The sequence below is a fragment of the Halichondria panicea genome, chromosome 9 (assembly GCF_963675165.1).
Source record: "Halichondria panicea chromosome 9, odHalPani1.1, whole genome shotgun sequence".
In the NCBI taxonomy this organism is placed as follows: Eukaryota; Metazoa; Porifera; class Demospongiae; order Suberitida; family Halichondriidae; genus Halichondria; species Halichondria panicea.
This window is the reverse complement of record NC_087385.1, coordinates 4,203,832-4,228,294: the sequence shown is the minus strand read 5'-3', so window position 1 is coordinate 4,228,294 and position 24,463 is coordinate 4,203,832. Positions and strand designations below refer to the sequence as shown.

General features: G+C 41.0%; 5 protein-coding genes and 3 pseudogenes across 5 annotated transcripts; 6 read left to right on the top strand and 2 right to left on the bottom strand.

Moving 5' to 3' along the window:
* Positions 1-36: 36 nt before the first annotated feature.
* LOC135341354 (uncharacterized protein K02A2.6-like) lies at positions 37-1,134 on the top strand. Its single transcript, XM_064537875.1, has one exon. It carries the CDS (start codon positions 37-39, stop codon positions 1,132-1,134), a length of 1,098 nt encoding a protein of 365 aa, XP_064393945.1.
* A 2,432-nt stretch (positions 1,135-3,566) lies between these two features.
* Positions 3,567-4,775, top strand: LOC135341340 (uncharacterized; annotated as a pseudogene).
* Positions 4,776-6,119: 1,344 nt separating this feature from the next.
* Positions 6,120-7,443, top strand: LOC135341339 (uncharacterized; annotated as a pseudogene).
* A 1,584-nt stretch (positions 7,444-9,027) lies between these two features.
* On the top strand, positions 9,028-10,338 carry LOC135341334 (uncharacterized). Its single transcript, XM_064537857.1, has one exon. The coding sequence runs from the start codon at positions 9,072-9,074 to the stop codon at positions 10,095-10,097; it is 1,026 nt and encodes a 341-aa protein (XP_064393927.1). The 5' UTR covers positions 9,028-9,071; the 3' UTR covers positions 10,098-10,338.
* A 367-nt stretch (positions 10,339-10,705) lies between these two features.
* On the top strand, positions 10,706-14,088 carry LOC135341244 (uncharacterized; annotated as a pseudogene).
* On the bottom strand, positions 14,065-16,187 carry LOC135341332 (mucin-2-like). The gene is made up of 4 exons (XM_064537855.1): positions 15,651-16,187; positions 15,052-15,534; positions 14,749-14,982; positions 14,065-14,685 (listed from the first exon to the last, which is right to left on the bottom strand). Exons 1-4 carry the CDS (start codon positions 15,882-15,884, stop codon positions 14,212-14,214), a joined length of 1,425 nt encoding a protein of 474 aa, XP_064393925.1. The 5' UTR covers positions 15,885-16,187; the 3' UTR covers positions 14,065-14,211.
* Positions 16,188-16,330: 143 nt separating this feature from the next.
* On the bottom strand, positions 16,331-21,993 carry LOC135341331 (signal recognition particle subunit SRP54-like). The gene is made up of 14 exons (XM_064537853.1): positions 21,815-21,993; positions 21,672-21,763; positions 21,253-21,350; positions 20,882-20,973; positions 20,307-20,521; positions 19,183-19,243; positions 18,833-18,981; positions 18,316-18,416; positions 18,068-18,154; positions 17,755-17,828; positions 17,527-17,635; positions 17,159-17,326; positions 16,891-16,986; positions 16,331-16,605 (listed from the first exon to the last, which is right to left on the bottom strand). The coding sequence occupies exons 1-14, from the start codon at positions 21,890-21,892 to the stop codon at positions 16,514-16,516; spliced, it is 1,512 nt and encodes a 503-aa protein (XP_064393923.1). The 5' UTR covers positions 21,893-21,993; the 3' UTR covers positions 16,331-16,513.
* A 48-nt stretch (positions 21,994-22,041) lies between these two features.
* Positions 22,042-24,461, top strand: LOC135341335 (galactosylgalactosylxylosylprotein 3-beta-glucuronosyltransferase 3-like). The gene is made up of 5 exons (XM_064537858.1): positions 22,042-22,204; positions 22,276-22,802; positions 23,420-23,564; positions 23,722-23,867; positions 24,323-24,461. Exons 1-5 carry the CDS (start codon positions 22,102-22,104, stop codon positions 24,419-24,421), a joined length of 1,020 nt encoding a protein of 339 aa, XP_064393928.1. The 5' UTR covers positions 22,042-22,101; the 3' UTR covers positions 24,422-24,461.
* The last annotated feature ends 2 nt before the right edge of the window (positions 24,462-24,463 follow it).

Below are 24,463 nucleotides of genomic sequence, written 5' to 3'. Positions count from 1 at the left end.
CTCGTCTCCAACGTTGGGCAATTTTTCTCTCAGGTTATGATTACAATATCCAATTCAAGCCCACTCAAGCACACAGCAATGCTGATGCATTATCACGTCTCCCCAGATTCATACGAAACGGCTGACATTAATGCTATTCACACTTTCAATGTGGCTCAAATCGAAGCTCTTCCTGTAACATCTCAGCAGGTGCAGACGGCTACCCGACGTGACCCAACCTTAAGCAAGGTGTTAAAGTATGTCAAATCAGGATGGCCACAGAAAGTGACACCGGATCTACAACCATATTTCAACCGCCGTCTTGAAATTGGCATCGAAAGTGGTTGCTTGATGTGGGGAATTCGCACTATCATTCCACAGAACCTGCATGCAAAGACCCTTCGTGCTCTCCATGAGAACCACCCTGGAATGTCCCGAATGAAGGCTATTGCCCGCAGTTACGTGTGGTGGAGTGGACTCGATAAAGACATCGAAAACCAAGCAAAAACGTGCCTATCGTGCCAGGAACAAGCCTCTAAACCTGCAGTAGCACCACTCCATCCTTGGGTTTGGCCAAACAGCCCATGGAAAAGGATCCATATTGACTACGCTGGTCCATTCTTGAACAAAATGTTTCTAGTGATTGTAGACGCCCATTCCAAGTGGCCAGAAATGATTCAGATGTCTTCCACTACGTCTCAAAACACGATCGAGGCACTGCAAGCACTATTTGCTCGGTATGGACTACCAGAACAGATTGTTTCCGACAATGGTGCACAATTCACATCCCAAGAATTTAGCGATTTTATTCAAGCCAATGGCATAAGACACATACGAAGTGCTCCATACCATCCCTCCACGAACGGCCAAGCTGAACGATTTGTACAAACGTTCAAAAGAGCCATGAAAGCTGGAGAGAGAGAAGGACTGAGTTTGAAAACAAGATTGGCTCAGTTTTTACTGTCATACCGCTCAACTCCACATGCTACCACTAACGTCTCACCGAGTGAACTGTTCCTTCAAAGAAAAGTACGTACACGATTCGATCTCCTCAAACCAAACACAGAGGGAAACGTATCTGACAAGCAGAGAAACAGAAACAGCAACATGACAAACATGCTAAACCAAGGACGTTCTCTGTTGGTCAACAAGTAATGCTCAAAGATTTCCGAACAAACGGTACATGGCTTCCAGGAAGCATTGTACAACAGACAGGACCAGTATCTTACAAAGTGGAAATTGGTGATGGCAGGATACTACGTCGACATATCGACCACATACGTGATAGAACTCATTCTCTTTCCACCACCGAGTCGTCACAAGACGATATAACAAATCCAAACGATTTCGACGATACGGCAGCTCACAAGGATTTGCAAGATTTTGAAGTTTCCCCTGATCAGTCAACTGATCCGTCTCCGACCCCACCTGATGAGTCACCCTCGACTGGTGCATTAACAGCTCGACAATATCCGCAAAGAAATCGCAACAGGCCTGATCGATATGGTGGGTACACTAACATTTAACAGGGGAGGAAATGTGGTATCCTTACGACATGGAACTAACATTAAGATAAAGACTTGTGATTCCGTAAATACTGTACTGTAAGCCTGTGATTCCGTAAATACTGTGTTGTGTTAGTTCTAGTGGTTTCATGTTCTTATTTAGTCATTTCTGTGCTATTGTTCTAGAAGGTTCTTTCTAGTATTGTTTTTGTATAAATAGCCTGTGTATTTTGTATGTATCAGAGTTCTGGTTTAATGAATTATTGAAGTTATCTCAATTCTTTCCAGTGTTATTTTGAACTTTCTGTGGCATCATGTTGTCTCATGCAGGTGTCTGTACTGCGTGCATTGATTGGCACGGTATAATATATACGGTATAATTATGATCATATTGTCATACATTAAGTGTCCCATAATTATATACCGTATAGGTGATATAGCAGGTATTGTTTAAGGGCATAATATGTTTTCGGTTTGCTGATTAAGCATAATTATACCGTGAACATTTATATTCACGAATTTAATATTGCATTTATGCTGTAAATTTCACTGCCTCATCAAAAAACTCATTACTAAGACGTCACTCCATTATTTTCATTAGCCACACATACTTGTGGGTGTGTCACGTGATAAATCACAAGACAAAACACATAGATTGAAGTCAGAGGAGGTACGACATCCACGTGTCATCCGCGTGTCTTAAACACACACATTCCGAACTTTAACCTAAGGAATGTGTATCTAAAACGTTTCCTTTGACATGCGGATATCGTACCTCCTCTGGATTGAAGTCATAATTATTGTCTGTTAAATTATTCTGTGTATTGTGGTTCACCATCTTGTCATTTTTGTGGTTTTATTGCATCCTAGCTGTGTTGTTGTTTTATTTAACACTGAGGAAGTAATCTCACAATAATAAATAATGATAATCTCCCTCCCTCAGTAGTGGTAAAGTGATTCCCAAATCAGAAACATAATTATGACTTTGATTAACAGTTGCCTAACAGTCTTTTCGCAAAAGTTTACATCTTCGAAATATACCCGCTATATATATGGTAGATCTTTAGCTTATTCAATGTCCGATTTTGTTTTGTCTCTAATTTTAATTCATCACCAAGCAAAAGTAGTATAGAAATCACAAGTCATGCATGCAATAATTATGCTTTAGTATACATGTACGTGCACAAAACAGAACTAGTTAACCAGATCAGCTCACAGTGTAGAGATTGAATCGTACTAGCTAGCTAACTGCAGCACGATCTGGAAGAGAAGGGGTGCTCAGCTGGATAATCAGATACATTTCTCTGTGATTTGTACTTGACTCAAGTTGGGGGTGCTTGAGCACCCCTAGCACCCCTCCCCTGGCTACGCTCCTGTGTCTGCTGATGAACACACTGAATTACACCAGAACCATCAGGTCCTATAATGAAAGTATGCGATGACGGAATGCTGAACCTGACAAAGGATGAAGCTTTAGGGGATGATAAGCTACTCATCGGGAACACACCTGATCAACCTTTTGTTAAAGCTGTCCAGTTGGAGCCAACAATGGTTCGATTAATGCCGTTATGCAAGGCGTTAAATATGGTTAAGTTATTCAAGCTCATGTTCCATGTACAAGTGATATCACTGACTACATATAGCTGCATTCCTGATTGGTGCTGGAAAATATTCTTATTTTGGTTGTGGTAATTGAAATGCTACTGGAAATGATACTATAGGTTTCTAACCTGGTGTTCCGAATGTGACAAGCCTCTTGAAGCCAAAGAGTGCAGGGTGTACAACTCTAAGACTGGTGTGGAGTCGATTGTTTGCATCAGAAGCAGATGTCTCATTTGATACCATGACAAACAAAGGAACCATAAAGTGGTCACTTATATTACTGTGTACATATAAAACATTTTTGTGAAACCATTTGAATTTTGTATTTTGCAATTTCATTGTTACAGAATTAGTAGGCTGTTTTGTGTGATTACTCATGTACCCCCAGGCAGACATGCACATCCGTCACATGTATATGCCATGAGTGCTGCATGCATGGCTATAATAATATTCATAATCTTAAAGTGATTCACATGGGTCACATGCATGGTAACTGCATTTATCATAGTCACAGAGAAATAAACTTTGTCATGCTGACGTTTACGCTGTTAGTTATACTTTTTGTAAGTCCCAGCTGGGCAGTACTGCCTCAGTTCTCTTGGGACACCCTGCCTGTATTCTTTCACTCGTCTAACACAACTGGATAGTACAATGACGATGCTCTCAAGACAATTGCAAAGTTTCAAATGGCAACAATTGAAAAGTGGATGGGACATGATATGAAGAATATTGATGATGAGGATGAAATGGTGCTGGCCATGAGAGCCATCAAAGCAGCCAATCCCAAGATTGCCACCTACTTTTACATGAACTCCTATAAAGATCGTCCTGAAATGACCCGGATGGCCAGACAATTGTCCGAACATCCCAACTTCTACTTGCGTGATAGTGATGGAACTCGAGTTAAAAAGGGTGGAAAATTTTATGCTTTCGATTTGTCAAACCCTGATGTCCGGCAATGGTGGCTGAATATTTGTTTGAATACTACGAAATTTGCAAATGGTGATGGTTGTTATTGTGACTCTTCACAGGGTGGAAACTATAAGTTTCATCCGGAGCCATCGGCAAAAAAACTAAAGAGTTGGGGCGAGGGTATGCTTAATCTGACACGGGATGTACAAGAAGCTTTAGGTGAGAATCAATCGTTTCTCTTATGCTCGGTGCCAGTCATGGTCAAGTTGTACAAGCACATGTACCAATAAGTATAGAATGCTCAGGTGATCTCACTAACTACTTAGCTTCATTCCTGATTGGTGCTGGACAATATTCCTATTTTGGCTGTGGGAACTGGAACGCTACTGGAAACGATACTAGGCCTTTAACCTGGCTTCCTGAGTATGACAAGCCTCTTGGAGCTCCAAAGAGTACAGGCATGTACAACTCTCAGACTGGTGTGTGGAGTCGATTGTTTGCATCAGGAACAGAGGTATTATTTGATACCAAGACCAACAAAGGAACCATAAAGTGGTCACAATAACTTAGCATGCATGCATGTGTATACAGTATAGCGTTGTATTCTGGAAACATTGTCAGTATATATAGCGCAGATGACTGTATAGTTTGGTTGTATTCTAGAAACATTGTCATAAATCTGAAGACAAATCGCAGAGCTTTTCAAGCTAATTGTAGTTTTATTCTTTCCAGTGTTATTTTGAACTTTCTGTGGGATCATGTTGTCTCATGCAGGTGTCTGTACTACGTGATTTGATTGGCACGGTATATATACGTATAGTCATATTGTCATACATTAAGTGTCCCATAATTATATACCGTATAGGCGATATAGCAGGTATCGTTTGAGGGTATAAATGTTTTCGGTTTGCTGATTAAGCATAATTATACCGTGAACATTTATATCCCTGAATTTAATATTGCATACATACATGTATGCTGTAAAAAGACTGCTATTCGACAAAAATTAAATCTACGAAAACCTCTCTAATGCCACTGTTAATAAAAGTCATGTTTCTGGTCACCTCCCTCATCAAATTTTACTGCCTCATCAAAAAACTCATTATTAAGACGTCATTCCATTATTTTCAATGCAATAATTATGCTTTAGTATACATGTATACATGTACGTGTACGAAAGATAACTAGTTTATAGATTTAACCAGATCAGCTTACAGTGTAGAGATTGAATCGTACTAGCAAGCTAACTGCAGCAAGATCTGGAAGAGAAGGGGTGCTCAGCTGGATAATCAGATACTCATTTCTCTGTGATTTGTACTTGACTCCGGCTGGTTGGGGGTGCTCGAGCACCCCTGGCTACGCTTCTGTGTCTGCTGATGAACACACTGAATTTACACCAGAACCATCAGGTCCCATAATGAAGGCATGGAATGACGGAATGCTGAGCCTGACAAAGGATGAAGTTTTAGGGGATGATCAGCTACTCATCGGGAAAACACCTGATCAATCTTTTGTTAAAGCTGTCCAGTTGGAGCCAACAATGGTTCGATTAATGCCGTTATGTTATGCAAGGCGTTAAATATGGTCAAGTATTCAAGCTCCTGTTCCAACAATAAGTGATCTCACTGACTACATAGCTGCATTCCTGATTGGTGCTGGAAAATATTCTTATTTTGGTTGTGAGAATTGGAATACTGCTGGAAATAATACTAGATTTCTAACCTGGTGTTACGAATATGACAAGCCTCTAGGAGCCAAAAAGTGCAGGGTGTACAACTCTCAGACTCCATGGTGACTGTATATGGAGTCGATTGTTTGCACCAGGAACAAATGTCTCATTTGATAACAAGACAAACAAAGGAACCATAAAGTGGTTCATTTATCTTACTGTGTGCATATAATTGATATAGAAATGTGTTGTGAAACCACATTTTGTATTTTGCAATTTCATTGTATAGTGTTGATGCATACATGTATAATTATTGTTTCTCCTTTTCAGAATTAATGGTCTATTTTGTGTGATTATTCGTGTACCCCCACACAGACATGCACATTCGTCACATGTATGCCATGAGTGCTGCATGTATGTCTATATTCATAATCTTAAAGTGATTCACATCGGTCACATGCATGTTAACTGCATTTATCATAGCCACAGAGAAATAAACTTTGTCATGCTGACGTTTACGCTGTTAGTTGTACTTTTTGTAAGTCCCAGCTGGGCAGCACTACCTCAGTTTTCCTGGGACACGCTGCCTGTATTCTTTCACTCGTCTAACACAACTGGAGAGTACAATGATGATGCTCTCAAGACAATTGCAAAGTTTCAAATGGCAACAATTGAAAAGGGGATGGGACATCGTGTGAAGAATATTGATGATGAGGATGAAATGGTGCTGGCCATGCGAGCCATTAAAGCAGCCAATCCCAAGATTGCCACCTACTTTTACATGAACTCCTTTAAAGATCTTCCTGTGATGTCACGGATGGCCAGAGAATTGTCTGAACATCCCAACTATTACTTGCGTGATAGTAATGGAACTCGAGTCAAAAATGTTCAAGGATTTTATGTTTTCGATTTATCAAACCCTGATGTCCGGCAATGGTGGCTGAATATTTGTTTGAATGCTACGAAATTTGCAAATGGTGATGGTTGTTATTGTGACTCTTCACAGAGAGAAAACTCTAAGTTTTATCCGGAGCCACCCGCAAAAAAACGAAAGAGTTGGGGCGAGGGTTTGCTTAATCTGACACGGGATGTACAAGAAGCTTTAGGTGAGAATAAGCTACTTATTGGGAAATATCCTGGTCAGCCTTATGTCAAGGCCGTTCAAATGGAGGCTTTCGAACCTACAAATGATTCAATCGTTTCTCTTATGCTTGGTGCCAGTCATGGTCAAGTTGTACAAGCACATGTACCAACAAGTATAGAATGCTCAAGTGATCTCACTAACTACTTAGCTACATTCCTAATTGGTGCTGGACAATATTCCTATTTTGGCTGTGGGAACTGGAACGCTGCTGGAAATGATACTAGGCCCTTAACCTGGCTTCCTGAGTATGATAAGCCTCTTGGAGCTCCAAAGAGTGCAGGCATGTACAACTCTCAGACTGGTGTGTGGAGTCGATTGTTTGCCAGGAACAGAGGTATTATTTGATACCAAGACCAACAAAGGAACCATAAAGTGGTCACAGTAACTAGCATACATGCATGTGTATACGGTATAGCGCAGATGACTGTAGTTTGGTTGTGTTCTAGAACCGTTGTCATAAATCTGAAGACGAATATCGCAGAGTTTTTCAAGCCAATTGCAGTTTTATCCTTTTCAGTGTTATTTCAAACTTTCTGTGGCATCATGTTGTCTCATGCAGGTGTCTGTACTACGTGCATTGACATTGGCACAGTACATATACGGTATAATTATAATCATAATTATTGTTCACATTTCCTACATTAAGTGTCCCATAATTAAATATACTGTATAGGTGATATAACAGGTATCGTTTGAGGGCATAAATGTTTGCGGTTTTTGCTGATTAAGCATAATAATACTGTGAACATGAATTTAATATTGCATACATGCATGTATGCTGTAAAATGGCTGCTATTCGACGGAAATTAAATCCGCGGAAACCTCTCTATTAAACGGTCTTTCCGCGAAAGTTTACATCTTTGAAATAATTATACCCGCCATATATATGGTAGATGTTTAGCTTATTCAATGTCCGATTTTGTTTTGTCTCTAATTATAATTCATCACCACTTTAGTATACATGTACGTGTATAGATGCGTATATAATTATTATTAATTTTATGTTGACTATTATTATACTAACATAGTTATAATTATGTATTATTATTACTATTGCTACTAATGTTATAGCCGGAAATGTTTTGTTTGTAGTCTTAGCGAATAAATTATTGGTTATTCCTATTTTTATTCTCTAGCGATTACTCTATTTTTTTTTCATCTACCTATTATGCTGCTATTATAATTTACACAGAGTTTTATATAGGAGTCTAATTGAGTGTTCTGAGTATCCTCATAGAATAATAATATGATTTATACAATAACACGGTTGTTCATTAATGCAAAGGTATTTTTGTTCTAATCCCTCTCTCCTTTATCTATGTTTGCACTCAGTTACTCTGTCTTCTAAGCTATTGTCTAGATTCTCATTAGTATCATTATGATAATAATTACACAAAGTCATGCGAGTGATGCAAGCTGTGCTGTGCTAATGCCTCTTTAGCTCAAAAGTATTAGGTATTAGAGTGGTACAATTTTATAGAGACTTGGATTAGAGTTTTGTTCTCGTCTGATTTATTGCTTTCACGCTTTTTGGTGTTTCCCCCAGCCAATCTTACAAACGTTTTTTTAGTCGGATTTCCAGTATAGAAGTATAAATTTGACACGCATATAATGGAACGTCAATAAGCAGTATAGGTAAGTGATGACAGGACTATTATTCATCTAATTACCGTACTTCTTCTAAATAAGACGCCACTTTTTCATAATTACGTTTTTTTGAGGCTGCTAGCGTATGCAAAACAAGAAATAGCCATATATAGTGCCTAATGGGGAAAATCTCCAGATGGCGCCTTATTAGTTATGCAAGGCGTTAAATAATTATGGTTAAGTTATCAAGATCGTCCAACAATTCAATGTACAAGTGTTCTCACTGACCACTGCTATATAGCTGCATTCCTGATAGGTGGAAACAAATTTTTATTTTGGTTGTGGGAATCGGAACGCTGCTGGAAATGATACTAGGCTTCTAACCTGGCGTTCCAAATATGGCAAGCCTCTTGGAAAGAGTGCAGGCGTGTACAACTCTCAGACTGGTGACTGTGTGGAGTCAATCGTTTGCATGAGGAACATGTCTTATTTAATACCAAGACAAACAAAGGAACCATAAAGTGGTCACTGTAATTGTTTATCTTACTGTATGTATAATTGACATGAGTGCTGCATGTATGGCTATAATTATTCACTATATCTTAAAGTGATTCACATCGGTCACATGCATGGTAACTGCATTTATCATAGTCACAGAGAAATAAACGTTGTCATGCTGAAGTTTACGCTGTTAGTTGTGCTTTTTGCTAGTCCCAGCTGGGCAGTACTGCCTCAGTTCTCCTGGGACACGCTGCCTGTATTTTTTCACTCATCCAACTCAACTGGAAAGTACAATGATGATGCTCTCAAGACAATTGCAAAGTTTCAAATGGCAACAATTGAAAAGTGGATGGGACATGATATGAAGAATATTGATGATGAGGATGAAATGGTGCTGGCCATGAGAGCCATCAAAGCAGCCAATCCCAAGATTGCCACCTACTTTTACATGAACTCCTTTAAAGATCGTCCTGAGATGACACGGATGGCCAGAGAATTGTCCGAACATCCCAACTATTACTTGCGTGATAGTAATGGAACTCGAGTCAAAAATGGTCAAGAATTTTATGCTTTCGATTTATCGAACCCTGATGTCCGGCAATGGTGGCTGAATATTTGTTTGAATGCTACGAAATTTGCAAATGGTGATGGTTGTTATTGTGACTCTTCACAGAGTGAAAACTCTAAGTTTCATCCGGAGCCACCCGCAAAAAAACTAAAGAGTTGGGGCGAAGGTATGCTTAATCTGACACGGGATGTACAAGAAGCTTTAGGTGAGAATAAGCTACTTATTGGGAAATATTCTGGTCAGCCTTATGTCAAAGCCGTTCAATTAGAGTTCTTCGAACCTAAAAATGATTCAATCGTTTCTCTTATGCTCGGTGCCAGCCATGGTCAAGTTGTACAAGCACATGTACCAGTAAATGTAAAATGCTCAAGTGATCTCACTAACTACTTAGCTACATTCCTGATTGGTGCTGGACAATATTCCTATTTTGGCTGTGGGAACTGGAATGCTGCTGGAAATGATACTAGGCCTCTAACCTGGCGTCCCGAATATGACAAGCCTCTTGGAGCTCCAAAGAGTACAGGTGTGTACAACTCTCAGACTGGTGTGTGGAGTCGATTGTTTGCATCAGGAACAGAGGTCTCATTCGATACCAAGACCAACAAAGGAACAATAAAGTGGTCACAATAACTTAGCATGCATGTGTATATACAGTATATAGGACAGATAAATAGTCTATCTACGTACAAATTAGTTTGTGTGACAGTTTTTATCCTTTACAGTTTGAAGGCAGATCTAGCTCTGTATCCTGTCTCTCTGGCGAGATGGTAGAACTTATCCTTACGGCTCTTGCCAATCTTACCCTTCCTCCCCATTGTCCTTCACTGTTTTTCTCTACTTCAGCCAGTACAGTGTTGTTTTGAAGTTTTTAGCACCATGTTGTGTCGTACATATGTCTGCATGTGTTGAGCTCTTATCTTGGTGCTAGAGGGATTCTAGACAGGCTAGACAAATTAGCTAGATACAGGCCCCTAGCTATAGGCAACAACAACTAGTTATAGACAAATTGACTTCACAGTGTAGCTTAACTAAATTCTTAGATTGAGAAGCAAAACATAAACTGACAATACAGGGTAAAGTGAGGGTAAAACAAAGTTAAAGTGAAGTTAAGGTGAAGTGAAGCAAAAAGGTAAACAAAACCTTTAATACGTGGAGCGGGGCCCCAGAGGCTCGCACACCAACAAAGGGGAGGAAGTGGACCATTAACAATGAGAAAAGAGTGATATCAACATCAAATCATGGTTAAGGTAGTAGTAAATATTACATAACATAAGGTGTTAATAAGGTTCTAATGTTACATTGAGCGTGAACAGCATGCATGCATGGATATTCATTATCTTAAACTGATTCACATTTGTCACATGCATGCATGCATGCATTGAGTAGTATAATAGTTATAGAGAAAGAAAGTGTGTCATGCTGGCCTTTTAATAGGCTGTTGGCTGTTCTCTGTGCTATAGTCCCAGCTGGGCAGTACTGCCTCAGTTCTCCTGGGACACTCTGCCTATATATAAATTATATATTATATATATATTCTTTCACTCAGCAAACTCCAGTGGACAGTTCAATGAGAATTCTCTCTTAGTAATTGCTAGGTTTCAAATGGCTACTTTTGGTAAAATAACAGGATTTGATGTGAAGAATATCGATGATGAATGAAGGTATATAATAGCCATGAAAGCTGTGAAAGCTATCACATTGCCACCTACTTTTACATGAACTCTTTTAAAGATGCTCCTCAAAGGACACAAACGCACAGAGAGTAAGAGCATCCTAATTGTTACGTACGGGATAGCAATATGGTACTCTAGTTGTCGATAAGAAGGGAAAGTACGCTTTTGATTTGTCAAACTCTGATGTCCGGCAATAGTGGCTGAATATCTGTTTAAATGCTACAAAAGTTGCTAGTGGTGATGGCTGTTACCTCTTCACAAAGAGAGAATACGACCTTTTACCGTGAGCCGTCCAAGTCCAAAATGAAAGCTTGGGGTGAGGGGATGCTGAATTTGACACGAGATGTTCAAAATGCCTTAGGAAAAGACAAACTGAAAGAAGCAGATCAGCCTTACGTCAAAGCTGTTCAAATTGAGTACTTTTATGCGAAAAATGTCTCCATTAATCGACTAATGCTGGGATTGAAGCGGGTCAAGTAGTTCAAGCACATGCTCCCATTTTTGTTAAATGTACAAGTGATCTCACTGACATAGCTGCATTCCTGATTGGTGCTGGTCAATACTCCTATTTTGGTTGCGGTAATTGTGTTACAAGAAATGGTACTGAGGCTCTCTAACCTGGCATCCTGAGTAACAAGCTTCTTGGAGCTCCAAGGAGTGCAGGCATGTACAACTCAACTCTCAGACTGTTGTGTGGAGTCGATCGTTTGCATCAGGAACAGATGTCTCATTCGATACCAAGATCAACAAAGGAACAACTTTTACATATTAATTATTTGTGTGAAAATTTGTATTTCTCAGGTGAGATTTCCAAGGCTAAAATAAAATAAGCCATTTCGTATTTTAATCGATCCAATGATTGCTTAGAAATCTTATTCTATGAGTAATAGAATATGATAAGTCCGAGTAATCTCATTTCACCCTCCTTCCACTATGTATGTATGTCCCGATAGCATGCAGTTCTCTCACCTGCACAAAACACTCACATGCACATCATCCATACAAACACTCCACAGGAATTGACATGGGTGTGGATGAGTTTAAGGTTAGGTGGACTGACTAATTAATGTGCACTACGTACGAACTTAAAGCAAGTAAAACCATACTGTATTTGTAAATTTGTTCTGTATCTGTCATTCTCAATGGCGGAGAAAGCGTAGACTATAACTGCTCTTCAATGCATCAACTGAGAGTACTTGTGCTGTATAGCTACATTATACACAACTATATGTAAGACTGTGAGAATTGAGAATTAAGAGTCAACTGGAGGAGCCAAAAATTAATAAGCCAGGATATGATAAGGAGCTAACCTCTCAGTTCGGTCAATGTTCTATCCTGATACCATAATTATATATAATATGAGTCTCTTGCTGTAATCTAACACACCCTTACTCACTCTCGCAGGGTCGCAAGCAAGGAACGGAATCAGATGAAGGAAAGACAGAAGTTTTTCACGTTTGCTCATACCCCATGCATGCCTATTATGCTCAACGTGGCCAAACCTTATCAGAGCGAAAAAAGGTCTGGTGCACACATTTACATGCACTTGATATCATAATTATTGTTCCATGCATCAGGAAATAATTATGGTGAGTTAAAGTACTTGCCATTGTTTAGGCAAGACCATGCAGATGATGATGTGCATGGCGTTTTTTTATGTTATCAGGAGCTAATCTAGCGTGTTTTCTTCTACGTTTCAGAGTCTGAAAGTCAAGTGCAGTTCATCGCTGAACTTGGAGAGCATATAGCGATTCCTGTACCAGCAGCCAATAAAGTTCTAGTTGCTCCAACACATGTGCAAGTCTAAGACATCTTCTGATAGTAGCAAAGAGAACAGAACTTTTAGAGGAAGAGAGAAGTAACTCTAAAGAGTTGAAGTTTTCACACCCCACTCTAGATCTAGACCCCCCCCCCAAGCAACTCATGAAGAAAATGCAAGCACAGCTCAACAAGCAATGTATAAGCATCACCTTGTCACTACTTAATAATTATGTACAATTGGCCTTCACAATGGTGCACATTCATTCTACCCGCCTTTCCCAACACACACACACAGGGATCGCTCTGAGTACACATACATGTCTCGAGGGGAGGCCTACTCTGACCAGCCGCTACATTTCCACAGTGATATACCCCCTAGTTCAGCATGACATGGCGTCCCTGCCAAAACAAAGACTCCTCAAGTAAAACTGCATGTAGCCTTAAGCTTTTCTTCAAGGCCCTAGATTTGAGTCTGACGACTGGACAAAATGTCTCATCGTAATCGGTACCAAACTTCTGTGAGTAGCCTTGCGCTATCAATCCCTCATGAAGTGGAAGAGTGAGATTTTGTTGAGAGCAGAGCTAGATTGATACATGGAACAGTAGGCTCACCATAATTATATCCTGTACAGAATTCTACTATATGGCCGAGAGAAGCTTTACTGGCCGGGAAGGAGATTGTACTAAAGTCACTTTCAACCTTTATATGAATGTAAAAATTAATTACGTACCTCAATTAATTGGTTTATACATACCAGGAGCACGTACATGAGGGGATGGAGCGTCTTACTACAGGAGATTCTGTATCGTCTAGCTATGTACAAATGCCATACAATTATGTCAAACCGCTAAGTGCTACTGACTATAATTATTATATTCATTGTACTTTAACGCATAAGCCACACATGTATACAGAGCACTTAAACAAGGAAAGTGGTTAAGTCGATAGTGAATCCGCAATACTATGCAGAGTAAGACATCCCCTCATCTGCTCCTGTGCATACCAGAAAACATTGATGCAAACGTTGACGTGTAAAAAGTAATAACAGAACTGTATTAAATATTCTCCTGCATATAGAAGATTATGTAATAAAGATAGAAAGTACATAATTATAATTACGATTTTTTTCCTAATAATTATACCAAACTTTAGGAGCAATTTTCTCAACATACTACTTCCCAAATTTCTGATTTCTACTTCATACGTTCACCGTTCATTGTGGCTGGCAGAAACTTATACACTGCATGCTTACAAAAATTCATGAATATGAATTGCTGTATTAAGAGTTCTGTATACATGTAGTTTGTGGCTAATAATTATAATCGAGTCCAACTCGGTAGTTCTTGCCAGAATTATTGTCCCACCAACTCTTTCTATCTTCGGACTCCAAACACAAGGCAAAGTCAGTGCAGCCAGGATTAAAGTACGGTAGGTCAAACACGTATCTATTAGTTTGTTCTCCTTTGTAATTAGTCCTAATCAAGGTGGCTGAAACGTCTGCGCATGATTTCCATTCATCAAGTGTGTAATGAACAAATAACTTTTTTGCTGGTACAGAGTCAGACACCCGTACGAATCCCGTGAACTCATTTTCACATCCATACAAGCAGTATTCTAGAGATATCTTTTTTCTGTGAACGCGGGATGCAAAGCAACCTTCACGAAAGAGTGGCTGATCAAACTGGAAGATAGTAGGACTTGAGAGTTTGATATCGATAACGATGTACAGAGGTTCTCGTTTGGTAACACCCCCTTGGAATCTGTCAATATGATCCGCCAGGTCCTACATAAAATAATGAGAGACATACTTCTCAATAATTTTTCTATACCATCTTTTGTAACTTACTGGATCATTCTGAATGCATAACATGTCTGAAACAGAGAGTTTCAATGGTTCGTCTTGCTCGGTGTTGCAAGGCAAGGAAGCATCGACAATCTCACAATGATCAGGCAAAGGCCGGCTGGTAACTTCTTGATTCTCTATGAACTTCTCGAGTTTTTCCAAGAGCTCAGCAGAAGGTGTTCTAGAGATCACAACAGGTTCACTTGCTACACTCAGCATAACAGTGTCTTCATTGGTCTGAGATTCCGCAGGGAAAATTGCAATAAAGGGAAAGTACAGTTAAAAGCAATAACATCCAGGTCTCACCTGTAGATATTCTTGCTCTACCATATTTGTGTGAGTGGAGGCATCAGGAGAGCATCTATCTGGTCCAGTGGTCCTTGCTGAACTAACAGTGGCTGCCACAGTGGTTGAGGTCTCACTATGAGCTGGCCCGATACTGGTCCTTGCTGAGGTAAAATGACTGGTGGTAGCAACTGCAGTGGTGGTCTCACTATCAACTGGCCCGATACTGGTCCCTGCTGAGGTGGAGTGACTGGTGGTAGCAACTGCAGTGGTGGTCTCACTATCAACTGGCCCGATACTGGTCCCTGCTGAGGTGGAGTGACTGGTGGTAGCAACTGCAGTGATTGGAGTGGAGGTCTCACTATCAACCGACCCGATACTGGTCCTTGTTGAAGTAGAGTAATTGGTGGCAGCAACCACAGTGATGGGAGTGGAGGTCTCATTGATTGGCCTCTCAGCTCGATTTTTTGCAGACCTTGACATTACTTTTTGCTTGAGCTGTTTCTGCAATTTCACAAGGATGTAAATATGTTACAGCTAAAACACTATAATCTCCCGATACTGTATACAGTAATGACTAGTGTAATTATCTACTTATAATGGTGTCAATGAATGATCACCTTCATTTTGGAATGTTTAGGATTTGTATCAGTTTGATTGTCATCAATGGGGATGACTTGAGTTGAGCAACCTCTACAGAAGATGATCTTGGTAACAGTCTTGATGACCTTCTTGAACCTTCTACGTATTCTCTTCCCCATCTTCTTCTTGACAATACTTGCATGAATAAATGAAATTCTCTGCACGCTACTAATTGTTGCTATCGGAGACCACACAGGGCAAACGCTAGACATAATAGATTTTAATAAGCATGCGCGATGGATCTAAGACTAAGTAGCACGTGATGCGTATCGTAACTTCAAGCCGGAGGAGGTCCTTCAAGCTATGCATGATTCATATATACGAATCGAGTGACTTCATTTGGGCGAGTTAGATCTATGATGTGGGTAAGGTAAAGAGCTATTAATCAAGGTTATTGAGTAAGGCAAATAGCTTACGTTTTGTTTGCTCAAATCGAGCGCCACACAATACAAATAATATTATAGGACCTATTTATATTAAACGATGATTTCCTTCTGGTAGAAAGTTTCATATATTTCGTAGAGCATCATCCTAAAATTAAAACTCCGATGGCACAATAGATTCAACGTCACTATCCTGAGCTGTACAAATAATATTCAAATGGTAGTTCATACGAAAATTACCCGCTATACAATAATTGTACAATGCAATGCAATGCTTTAAAGTTATAGCTATGATGTATACCAGACAGCAAATCGTGCCATTCTGATCAATTTTTATGGCACAAACTTCACCATGACATAAAACTCTGGCTGACAAACTACAACAGTAAGATTTATCAACAATACTGCAAGAAAGTGAGAATGAGAAAGTTTGTGAGTATCAGTAATGTTAGCGTTTGCTACCTCCCACCAGGGAACCCTCCCATAGCCCCGCCCATTCCTCCACCTTGTTGCATCTGTCGCATCATGTTCTGTAGACCACCCATACCACCTGAGTATGTGCATGGAGGGTGTGTGTATATCAGTAGCGTTGAGGGCCAAGCGCATGTAACAAATTATAGTACACAATTACAGAAACGGTATCCACACCACAGGAAAAAGCAAAACTAAATGCTAAAAACACCCTCTACATGAAATGGTCATGTTCCATCGAACTGGTGTAAGCAAGCAGTGAAGCTTTGAAAAATAGCAAGCCAGTGGAACCAAACTATGGACGCTATATATAATTATAATTATATACATACATGACATTTATCAATAATTGTCTCTCACTTACCCATCTGCTGCAGGACACGAGGGTCAATCATCTTGGCCACTTGACTGTTGAGCTTGGCCATCTGAGACGGGTTCACGTTCTTTGTCATGTCTCCACCTGCAGAGTGACAGTCAGTGAAAAGTGGACTCCGCACATTTCGTACGCATCAAACTTAGGAAAGCAGTCAATTACTAGATATGTTGGTAGCTGCATACATTGTACTGTTCATTGTACATGTACACTGCATGCACATGAGAGATCTACGGTTAATTCCACTCTTGCACCCTACCTTTAAAGAGTCCCTTTATCCCGCCCATCTTCTTGACCATAGCGGCAAACTTGGTGTACTGACTAATGAGTTCCTGCACCTCCCTCTGACTAGTACCAGACCCTCTCGCCACTCTAGCAATGCGACCAGGTTGACGAAACACCTTGGCTCCCTGAGGGTGGTCCAGCTCTGTAGGTGTGTAACATGTAAAGTGTATAGTGAACAGTTTGGTACGTTCAGTGTATATGGAGCAGCCTTATCCTATAGGCTCTTGATATGTAATCCAATACAAAGTGGTAGCAACGCTACAGGAATCACTTAGTACAGAAACCTTCAAAAAGTATTGCAGAGGTCTTAATGGTGCAAAATATTCTTAGACTATCACGTACCCTTGTCATTCATTGAGTCCATCATGGTGAGGAGTCTCTTGAGTCTTGCCACTGACTCTCTCTCATTGCCCGAGGACATAAAGTCCTGACTGAACCCGGGGATCATGCCCTGTGAGAATGTACGTGACAGTTACAGTACATATATGCAGTACAAAGGAGAAGCATTTAACAGTACGTACAGTATTGTATGCATAAATGTATGAAATTGTACGCTGTAACTCAGCTCACAACAATCTGGTTGATAGGACCCATCTTCATAATGTTCTGGAACTGTTCGTACATGTCCCTCAGAGTAAACTGACCTGTATGAAGGTGAAAAATACAGCTATCACTTTAGCAGTGCACAGACAGATTCTATACGCGTACCCATAGAAATTAACATGTACAATGTCACATGATTAGTGTCACAAGATGTGTTAGAGAAATATTTTGTGCAATTAAGGGCGAGAGGAGGAAGGAATAAGGACCCTACAGTACAATAAATACGTTGTAGCTAAGAATGCTCATCTTTTATGAATACCGAGAAAGTATTTTGTCTCACCGTGTTTGAGTTTGTCGAGTAGCTCTTGGTTATCGTCCAGCTTTAGCTCACTCACCTTGTCCATCAAACCCTCAATGTCCCCCATACCTGTGGAGTCGGGTGGGATTACAATGTGTACAAATAGCACTAGTTTGAGGCATATCAAAGTGACGATCAGGGAACCATCACTGTCCATCAGCAACTTACATAATTATGAGCAATCTAGAGTGTACGTACAGGCAATGTGCAAAGTGATTTCTAGTGCTCACCTAGTAGCTTGCTGACAAATGGCTTAGTTTTAAATGGCTCCAGATCATCGATGTGCTCCCCAGTACCAATGAACGTCACTGGACTCTTGGTGGCCGCAACACTGGGAGGGTGGTAGGCAAAAATAACTGATACCAGTACATCTGCACGATTGAATGATAAAATGACACTACATTGTTCATCCCTATGACACCCATAAACTTTAAATATGGCTACCATAAGCAAACCAGCTGGCTACGAGTTTGAGTCTACTAGAGATTCTGTGTAAGGCCTGTATTAAGATATGAACTGGATAACTTCAGCGCCTCAATGCTCACTTAGACCTCACTACTGGGGATTGTGTGTATGTTGATGGGGATTGCCCTAACCGTAAGTACAGAGAATTTACAGCTTGAGAAAACTTTGATGGCCCTATGAATCCCACATCCCTGGTACTACATACAGTACACTGGTACTACATATAGAATACAGGTACTGCATATATAGAATACAGGCAGTACATTATCACACCTCACTCACGCGCTGAGTGCCCCTCCCCCCTTGGCATGTCCGTCCAGCTTGGTAACAATGACGGAGGCCACATCCACCTTGTCCTTGAACGCTTGGGCCTGGGCCTCACACGCCTGTCCTATCGTGGCATCCATCACAAACACAATGTTGTGTGGCTCCTGCATGATTGGGAGGACGGTCAAAGTTTAGAGTGCCTATACATTGGCTACATTGTAGGTATTGTTTTCTCAGGTAAGCAAGAATTTACGACCCCTATGAATTAGTGTGGGAATGAAGATTGTACAATTTACTGGACAAGGCTGTTGTCTCTAGAAGAGTACAGCACGTTACATACAGATAGTGAACTAGTTGAAACTTACAACTGCTTGAGAGACTTGCAACATCTCTTCAAACAGAGAGTCTTCTTGCTTATGCCGACCACTGTGTGGGTGCACCAGGCAAAGTGTCATTATGCGCTCTCAGACTATGTATTAGTTAATGTACAGTGTAGAGGGGTTTATGACAGTAAACCTCCCGACTACGAGGGCGTAGCCCGAGTGAGAGGTGTGGTTTACTGTCATAAACCCCGAGGCACTGTGCATTAATTGATATATGTCCCATCTGATTGGCTGGCTAGTTGCTATGCATCCAGCCTATATAAGCTTGCATGACTACCACATAGCAACACTATTCAAACAAGAAGACAACTAGGAAAAGAGAGCTCGTCCACGCCAGGGCTCCTGTCCACACTCAAAGCCTTGCGCAGCCTGGACAAAATATGAGCAGCCAGCCCCTCCCTCCAAGCGAACGGTACAGAGCCACTCCCCCTCTCTGTTCAATTAGTCAGCCCCTCCCTCCACTTACTGCGCAGCAACCAGCCAGAAGAAACAACACAGCTAGCTCTAGACAGGCTGACCAGCTCTCTTCAGCTATGCCAGGCTAGTAGGCAAGCAAAGGTAAGCTTAAAATAGCCACTCCTATATTATTATTAAAATGGCTTCTTTTTCTTTGCTGAACAGGCCCAGTGCAGTGCGTGCAGTCAGTACTAGTGCTATATGTAGTGAGCAAAAAGCTCAGCCTGAGCCCAAGCCCTCTCCCAGAGTGTCTCTAAAGCAGCTCCTCACACAGCAAAATTGTTGATGAACTAGTCCACAGACTACACACCCTCTGTCTCTATGTTTTCATTTATGACATTTTGTTTCTCATGCATTTTGTTTCTCATTCATTCATCGAAAATACCATAATTTTTTTTTTTTGCTGCATATGTTTGAGGTGCCAATTTATGAGCCATATTTTCCCTTGTAGCCCTGAGGTGCCAATTTATGACAGTTAAACTCCACTAGACTACATGGCAAAAGTGTAGTAGGTGGGAAATATACAATGTTTATACACCCTCTATACTGATACACACACAAGTGCAGGGACCGGTCGTAAAGCCCCACTTGATACAATACACACCAACAGATCAATACACATTTCTCATACTACCACCACCCCCACCCACCTGGTGTCGACGATGATGATCTCAAAGTTGTCCTCTTTGAACTTGTCCACCCCCTCCTGCGCTATGATGACCGGGTCCATTTCAGTGTAGCTACCGTAGAATGGGATGCGGGCCTTAGTGGCATTCTGTTTCAGCTGATCAAAGGCACCTGCTCTGAATGTGTCGGCACATATCAGGCAAGTCTTCCATCCTTTCTTCTGGTAGTAGGAGGCAAGCTATGTGTGTGATGGGGGTTGGGTGAGGTTAACAAGTAGACACCACCTTCATTTCCTGATGAAGAACATGACTTTCAGTAGACTAGTGTCATGTACATGTATGGCCTAGTACACGTATGGCCTAGTACACGTAGCCATTATCCCTACACTACCAATTCCGGAAATCCCCTCAGGTACGCCTCAGTAGACAAGTGATTGGCCATAGCAGGAGTGCATGAATAGGAGTATCCGACACAGTCCACTCATTCATGCACTCCTGGCCATAGCCAACACACTGCATAATTCTAACCTTTAACCGCTAGCTACAGGGTACAAGTACACAAAACGCATAATAAATATGCACTGCATGACAACACCCACCTTGGTGCAGGTGGTGGTTTTTCCACTCCCCTGGAGGCCGACAAACATGATAATATTGTTCTTGCCCTTTGTGGGGGTCCAAGCTGGCACTCCTGTAAGGTCAGAAAATAGGATAATGACCAGCACAAGCACAGTTGACTTATACCATTACTCATACCGCTTTGATTTAATCAATTCACCAGGAGTGCATGCACACAAAGATTCTATATGCGTACATGTACGTGTTGTATGTACATGTAGCCATATTAAATACACACACTAGAGTGGTATAGAGACACCATAGTCAACACACACAACTGCATGACCTATCTGTCAGGAACTAAACTTAATGACTACCTACTGTGCACCCATACAAATATCAATCTCCTCACCGGGGTCGACTAGTCTGCACAGCTCGTTAAACACTGTCGACTGAATGAGTCGTCGACGGTTGATACCGGCAGCCATGTCCTCAAAGTTGACAGCTGACCTATGTGCACACATGGGGGAGTAGTCGTATGTACAGTGTACATGTATAATTATGTGGACTACCGTTACAACGTTACTGTCATTTTTTATTTTTTGTAACTATCTCGTGAGCATGAGCTCCACCCAGGAAGAAGGTGTATCAAAAGAATGGTGTAAGAATGTGTCAAGGGCGTCCTTTTTGCAAGGCTCAAGTAAATTCATTGTTCATTTTTTGGTTTCCGGTCGGAGCTGCCCACGGCACTCCCTTTTATAGTCAGTATGCTCATTTAAGGTACCAGTATACATGTATATACATGACTGTACTCATTGTACATATACGCACTTGACATTTTCCTGCAGCCTCTTCACCAGTTTAATATTGACGTCAGCCTCTAGCAGAGCCTTACATATCTCTTTCAGCATAGCCAGTAGGACCTAAACACAAGCATTGTAACTAAATATTAAGGGCTTTCTCATACACTGTACCTCTTCATTGATGATGGTGGCATTGCTGAGTGACCTCAGTGCCGTGGTGATCTTCCTTCCTAAGTCTGCTAATACCATCTTGTTTATCAACTAACTATGTCTAGGTAGTCTACAGTAGAGAAACAGCTTTGTTTTGGAACCATGTGAATAAATATAAATGTCAATATTCCTTTTGATGACTCGGTTAATTTGGTGCCCTACATGGATCCCTTTTTCCAGTTTACAATGGGACGATACTTACCGACTTATAAAATCTCATCAAAAGGCAAAAGGCAATGCATTGAAGTATGCTATTCAGGGGGCCATACAGGTTAGCTGGAGTGTTACTAATTTTCCTGGTCGTCAACGTGTTCACAGTGTTCTTCTTCACACAACATCAACTTGACCAAGGTACCTCACATAATGATTTGCAACAAGAACTCACCATCCTCCCTCCCCTCCACACACACAACACATCACAGGTGAGAGCTATACCCATCAACTATTGTCTAAGTCGCTCCTCATCACTTCGCTGCAACAAGAACTCAAACAAACAAAGGCCGAACTCCAAAATCTCACAGAACTCTTAACCCAAAAGCAGACCAGAGTAAATGTTAACTTCCCCACCATCTACGTGATAACACCCACCTACCAAAGATGGACGCAGAAAGCTGACCTTTTGAGGCTGTGTATGACCTTAATGCATGTGCCTAAACTGCACTGGATCTTAGTGGAAGACTCAGACCAGCAAACTCGGCTAGTTACCAGATTGCTTTCGGGAATTGAGAGCTGCAAAATTGATAAGAGTACACAACTGAATGTAAGAACTCCAGAGCAAATGAGACTATCAGAGAATGAACCGAAATGGAAAAAGAATCGCGGAGTGGAGCAGAGGAACCTGGCCATTGATTGGCTGAGGGAGAGACAAGCAGGGGATGGTCTCAATGAGAAGGGTGTGGTCTACTTTGGAGATGATGATAACACCTATGACCCAGTACTATTTGAAGAGGTAAACATTAATTATGCCTCGGTGCACATGCACAAGCGAGGAATACTGTAGTGTGTGTCTGTGTGTGTATGTGTAGACTGCTACAGATGCTCAAGGATGAATCAAGTGCAAGTAAGAGTTTCTATAGGCTTCTAGTCATGGATTTTAATTCGTGGATTTGCAAAATAATGCTTTGTTCTCGAGTTATGCCTAGTTTTGCTTACTTGGAATGCCATTGCAGCCTTTTTAGAAGAGCACGTAGCCAAACTTGTTATCGAATGTTGCTACTCTACTTAGTAGCTAGCTCTGCACTAGAACGCTAGCTATTGGTAGCTGCAAGAGTGAGAAGAGAGCTGCAAGGCTCTGCAGACGGCAGCCATTAGACTTGAACTTTTGGCATCGATCGTTTTTAACAACATTCATGGTCGATCATTACCCACTCTTTGAGTTTGCATGCATGATATTGGACTGAATAAAAAAGTCAGTGTTTATGTTATGTAGCTTTGGCATCTTCACCGAGGCATCAGCACCTGCGGTGCTTTCATTTGTCCAGTTTTATTATCACCAATCCAGCTGCTATTAGTGTTCATAAACAGTTAGTCGTTTAACTGTTGTGATTCTATGTGTTTTAACCCCAGATGCGCTACACTACTACTGTCTCTGTATGGCTGGTGGGGATCACGGGTGGGTTAAGGTTTGAAGGTCCGCTGTGTAAGGATGGTCATGTGACTGGATGGTATGCTGAGTGGGGCACTACAAGAAAGTTCCCGATAGACATGGCCGGTGAGAGTAGTTGTTGAGTTGTGTGGCAATGCGTGGAGTATGCGTATTCTTGGCTCTAATCTGAGCATCGTATAGTTTTAAAAGCCATTCACCAGTGAGTGTCTTATTCCATTGTTCTTCTTGTACTTGTATCCTTGTAAACACACTGTTTTCCAAGGTTTTGCCGTCAATCTGGATCTCCTTGTCTCCAAGCCTACAGCGTACATTAATCCTAAAGCGCTGCGTGGTAACCTTGAGAGCTCCCTGCTGGAGCACCTGGTAACCAAGGAGGAGCTGGAGGGAAGGCCACTAGATTGTAAAAAAGTGAGAAAAATACATTACATGTATCTATAACATTATAATCAAAAGTGGTACCAATCCTAGCCTACTGGCTTTAACTTTAACTGGTGCTGCTGTTGGAAGGAGTCGAACCACATCGAACTCATGTGAATCACTCTCACAAAACTGTTTGCTTACGCTGTGGTGTAGCTGAAAGAAATTTGAAGGAGTCGAACCTCATGGCACACTTGTATAGAGTCATATACATGTATATATGCATGTACTTGAGCATGGACTGCATGCAACATTAGATCCACTTAGCGCTTTGCCCTGTGATTGAATGCCATGATGCTCTTTAACTTCTGCTGAAATGCCTATATTGCGGTACTGTGTGTAGTAGTTGTATGGTAACTAGTTTTGCTCATTATATTTTAATTGATGCTTGTTAATTGAATTCTGCACTTGACACATCACATACTGTACATATTTCTTATACACAGGTGATGGTGTGGCACACTCGGACTGAGAAACCCAAAATGAAACAAGAAGATCAACTCATCCAGCAAGGCAAACCGTCAAACCCTCATATAGAAGTATGATTTCATACAACAATAATTATTTTTGGTATTATAGTATAATTA